The 5,645-nt window shown below is 29.6% G+C and overlaps 1 protein-coding gene across 2 annotated transcripts in view; it reads left to right on the top strand.

The window, feature by feature from the left end:
- The window catches only part of LOC106655885 (dopamine D2-like receptor), a 78,677-nt gene extending 76,750 nt beyond the window's left edge, over positions 1 to 1,927 (top strand). Inside the window, exons 8-9 of one of the 2 annotated variants that reach the window (XM_023463477.1) lie at positions 56 to 321; positions 973 to 1,927. In XM_023463477.1, the coding sequence (XP_023319245.1) occupies positions 56 to 321; positions 973 to 1,181 (475 nt within the window). In that variant the 3' untranslated portion in view covers positions 1,182 to 1,927. Of the gene's footprint in view, positions 1 to 55; positions 322 to 730; positions 775 to 972 lie in introns of those variants that run through there. The other variant, XM_023463478.1, reaches the window with a different exon arrangement.
- Positions 1,928 to 5,645: the final 3,718 nt, after the last annotated feature.

Raw genomic sequence — 5,645 nt, forward strand, 5'->3', positions numbered from 1 at the left:
GACAAACATTTATCCCACTTGTCTCTAATGCAAAGCAATTGAAATTGCACGGCAGGTCGAGTAACAGGGCAGCAGTGAAGCCAAGAAGCAGTGGAGGAGACGTCAGCGGTGGCGGTGGAGCAACTGGCGGAGGTATATACGATACAAGTATGGGTGCTGTTGGCGTCGGCAAAAAGGAGCTGCGAAAAGCCGAATCAACGTCGTCCACACCTGGCTCAAGATTTAATATTCGTAAAACTACAAAAGCAAGCAAGAAAAAGGGTGACAAAATGTCTGCCAAGAAAGAGCGCAAGGCTACCAAAACTCTCGCCATTGTCTTAGGTAAGTTATGCTTAGCACTAAAGCGTTTATTTTTATACTATTTTTTTAGTGGCATAGAATTTTTTTAATATCAGAAATAGCGTTAACAGCAAGCGTATGTATTTTGTTATTAGAAGCCTATCCAATATAAAACTTCCCTCCCACTGTCTAAATTTTTCATGTGCGTTTTATTGTTTTTGTTTAGTCAGTTTCCTGCAGATACTTAGGGATACTTTTCTTCTTTTTTATACATCTAAGTAGGAACTTGTACAGTAAAATAATGTGTGTAGAATTGGTTGTTCAAACCTCTCTTTCCTCCTTTGCGTTCCTGCCTCTCTATGACATTAAGCGTAGCAGCAGCAACAGCAGGAAGAAGTAAAAAATGCTTCTGCATAGGATTACTATTGTGTGCACGACTTTTCTTTTACAGACTTCCGAGAGAGACCACTTGAATCAGCTTCGTAATTTTTAATAAGCCAACCAACGCGAGCAATGAAAATAAACATAAAAGTGAAGCATAATACGAGGCGCTTGGTATATTAACTCTTCACGAATATTATAATATTATTTTCAATTCTTAGAGGAAAAATTTTGGAATACAAGGAAAAGTGCTGTCATTTTTTTTAATGCAATCTTTATTCAAACTTGAAAAATAAAATTTGTTGTGTACAGGTGTATTTCTGGTATGCTGGGTGCCGTTCTTTACTTGCAACACCATGGATGCCTTATGCTCCAAGATGAAAAAAGATTGTCAGCCTGGTGTTGCAGCTTTCATCGCAACCTCTTGGCTTGGCTACATAAACAGCTTTGTCAACCCTGTCATCTATACTCTTTTTAATCCGGAATTTCGTAAGGCCTTTCGTAAAATCATCAATTTTTAGATGAGTATTTGTTGACTGCAATGACTTTTTTGTGTGATAAACAATTGAAACTAAAGTCTATTAGAAATTAAGTAATAACTTTAATGCCTACTGCAATAGGGTAAGTAGATAAAATTATTCTGATAATTTTGATCGCTTACCCTCTGAACACGTTAAATCGTTCAAAACTTGCTAATTATACAATTTTAAGCAGCGCACGACCGGACAGCAAAGTATGTTTTGGTTGTGAATTTCCTGATTTTTTAATAGACAATGATATCAGATACGAATAATTTAGGAAAGGTGCTCATTAGAAATTACTTTAGCTATTATCTGTTAACTATCTGTTAACTATATTGTTATAAATAAATATCCAGAACTCAGTTAACATTGAGAGTGATAATATAGCTACGAGCCAATGAATTCTGGCAACGATCAGTTAGACGAATAAGTTTTACATTTCTATTCTAGAACTCAAAAATTCCTAATTCTTATAAAGAGTATGATTTCAACCAATGTGACGTGTAATTTTTTTTTGTATTTTTTAAGCTACATTGTCTAAATTTAGAGTCCGAATAACTTTTTTTACATTCGGTGTTTTTTCGGATAAAAAGATTACAAGTATTATTAAAAAAATTTGATTCCCACGTTAGACTACAGAATTGAATTAAGCGCCAAAGTACACAGAAAAAATAAGTCCTCATCATTGATATTGATGCTTACCATTTATTTACGTTACTGTGTAACTCATAATAAAAAATTATTGAACCGTCCTAGATACTTTTATTTTTAGAATAAAGCTTGAATTAAGATTTAAAAAACAGTTATAACGAAAATATCCAACTTATAATCAAAAAGGAAAATCGTGTTCATTTCATCCATATTATTTTGTTATCATTGTAAAAATTATAACTGCATTATAAAAATCAACTATAAATGTTGAAATTAGGGTCACCGAATTTTCAAACATATCAAAGTGAATTACTTATACCTTAAAGAAAATGATGTACTTTATCATACAAAATGAAAAAAATTTTACACTGCCTGAAACTTATGGAGTTCTTAGACGAGCTTATTTATTCATACGAAAAATTCGTGATGAGTCTAAAAATGATTGTTTTTTTTTCGAATAATTACTTTCTTTTTTCTATAATACATGATTAGATGTTACTGAAAAGTTAGGTGAGTCAGTTACTGACTGAATTTTTATATGTCATCTTATTAATTTTTTCCCCCTGGTGGAGAGTCTGTCTATGTTTATTTCTCATACCAGAGGTCCGTCCTTCAGAACAATCAGGTGCTATTAAATCTTTTATTTATCATAAGTGCAGGTAAGCCAAGTTTATTTAACCAGAAGTATGCACAGTATTGAAAAAAATAATTTGTTTTTATCAATTAAAAAATAATCTTTTCATTGTTAATCTTCCACAAAAACAAATGTTTTAAATTGTAGTGATTTCGATTGATCCATGAGACTTTTTTGTTTCATCAACTTTTTCTCTAAGATAAACAGTTTCCGAGAAAAGCAATTAGTTTGGTTGATGAACTTTTCAAGTTTTTTCAATCATTTTTATAAAAAAAATTGATCGGGAATTCCCCGAAATATTTTTTTATCTTGATTATCCCTGATTATATTTATATTATACATTTTTACGGGGAAAGTAAAAGAAATTATAAAAATCCATTTTTGCTCAATTTTTCATTCCTTAATCATCTAGATATCTTTTACGCATCCGATCGTATTTTAATTTTAGATTCTAAAAGGATATTAAATTTTGTATCAAACAACAAACTTGAATGGGCGAGGACAAAATTTTTAGATTATAGTATCAGAAAAAATTTCAATTCCATACCTTTGGCTAAATCAAAGATCTATGTATTCTAATGTTTAATGATTGAGCTTTGAAAGAGCCAACTTTATGTTAGAAATTCTTATAAAAATTTTTAAAATAGTTTTAAATTCTGCAGTGAATAATTCTCGTTAAACTTATGATTTTGTACGTAACCTAAAAATATTTCATCCAATTGTTGTTGCCAATTCGTATTTAGCTTTTAGAGTCTACAATTATATCCCCATAGATTTTAAGAACTAATTAAATACTTTTGGGATTAGTGATAGCCGTAGATGTTGTTAATTTATTTGAAAATAAATAAATCTGGCTGTTGAGTAATTTCATTGGTAACTTGAACACTAAGAAAAATTCGTTCACTGCATGGAAAGTACTGATAATAAGTAGACCCCACTGAACTCCGGATCATGGATTTGATCTTTTAGGTTTGCATTTTTTTATTTTTTTTGTGTTGGGAGCTTTGTTATTAGATACAAGGAGACCTCAAAACAATTTTGAGCAAATTCGTGACTCGAAGTTCATATGGTCTCCTTATGAGTTTCATGTAAAATAAAAATTAAAAATTCAGGTCACAAATAAAATTTGTGTGGTAAGAAATCTGTTTACACGTAACATAAATTACCAGTTTTTATGATAGATAAAACACAGTTTTCTTTAAGCAATAAACACATTTCTTTCAGTACAAAGTCTTGTAAATATATTTTTACTAGATTCGTTAATCCTAGATAGTTTTCAAATAACTTTTCTATACTTTCAACAAAAACTATGTAATTTCTAAAAGTTACTAATATGTTTATAGAATTGCTGTGAAGTAATTGTGACTAAAAAAGAACTATGAAAGATGATTTTTGTTATTTCTAGCAAAAATTCAAAAAAGCCATGTCAAAGTCATTTTATTTTCTCGTTTTAACTCATGAGCAGCTGTGTACGAAAATATTCTGAAAAAATTGAGAAGGTATGTTTTAAATTTTCAATCTAATTTTAGTTTCGGCATTTTATTTATTCAAAGAAATATCTTGACTGCCGTAACGGAAGACGTGTTAGAAGATTATGAGTATGAAATTCGAAAAATCGTATTTAAAATGTAAATCTGACTGCTACATGATCAGTTAACTATTAAGAAAGGAAAATGTGAATTTTCTTACTGTGTCTCTGAATAAAAACTATTGTATTTTTCTATCCAATGGTGTACATAAAATATTCAAGTGCAATCTAAAGGTACATGAACAATATTTCGCAGTGCGAGGAGTACTACATAAGTTATGAATGTTCTGTAGCAATTAACAGATTCTCACTCTTGTACATAGATATTGTAATATCAAAAAATGTATTAATGTAAAAATGCTTCTAACTCAAAGTCATTATTCCAGAAATTGCCAGCTGAGTCCAGAATAACTGGAAGATAGAGTGCATTGTAAAAATAAACTAAAATTAAACTTCAAAGCTTCAAGCTATTTAGAAAAATTGTAAGGCAAAGTCGACAAATATATTAAAAAATTTTGCTCAAGATTTTGTCTCAGACTGTACAGATGAAAAATGTTTAGCTTATACATAAAAAATAATTCGTTCTTATGTGCATTAAGAAATTGATGAATAGAATAAAACCATGTGCACAATTTTTTCTACGTGCGTTTCATATGGGTATCGATATTCAAATGTCACATGCTGGTCATTGCTATATCTCAATAAATGTATATAAAGTTGTTTAATGTTTAATTTGTCCAAAACAGCCATCTTTATAACTGTAGGTTTCGAAAATCATATGAATTTCATTAATAGTCTGATCTTTATAAAACATATGCTTTTTTGAAAAAAATTTTCGATCCTTTGATTATTGTGATCGTGGTCTATACAGGGCATAGTTTATAAGAAACTCGGAATATAATATATAAATAAAATAAAAAAGAGTCATATAATGTAAACAATGTGTATAGTAGTAAGAAATCATGGACGGAGTCAAGAGTTATTATAAAAATAGAAAAGGTATCATTGGTATACGCAGTCGGTGATAATGTAAAATATAATTGAATGTTGCTGAATTTAAAACAAAATGTATGAAAAATATATAAAAAAGCAGCGTTTAATGATACGTCGTTATTAGTGTGTCAAAATCAGGAATATCGTAAATCATGATAAAATTATCAGAGAAGAAATATATCATAGTAAAAGTTAATATTTGTTTGAAATTATTTTATATCCCTGATTTATAAACAAATGAATCTAGCATCAAATTCATTTAGAACTATTTTTCTTTTAGGCTCATTTCATCATAATAAATATATAAAACCTAAAACGAACAACGAAGTCTTGAATTCATGATACATAATTTATTCATTATCTAGGAATTTCTCTTATGTCGACTTTGTATACGATCGTTCAAAGCTGCAACTGCATTATGGTAGTGTCGTAAAATATCAAAAGTTGCTAGGCGCAAATTTTTTGTGTTAGCAGAAGATGACCTCTATTTATTGTTTTAATATTGCCCTATAAAAAAATTCATGGACGCATTTTTTCACTGTTGTAAAAAAAATTTATAAAGCGATGAATATTTGAAAAATCAAGTATCTACAACTATAAGGTAAAACAAAATGTAAACTTGAAAGTATAGAACTTTAATAATATAAAAATTCGGACC

The sequence above is a fragment of the Trichogramma pretiosum genome, unplaced genomic scaffold (genome assembly GCF_000599845.2).
Source record: "Trichogramma pretiosum strain Unisexual culture from Peru unplaced genomic scaffold, Tpre_2.0 scaffold63, whole genome shotgun sequence".
Lineage (NCBI taxonomy): Eukaryota > Metazoa > Arthropoda > Insecta > Hymenoptera > Trichogrammatidae > Trichogramma > Trichogramma pretiosum.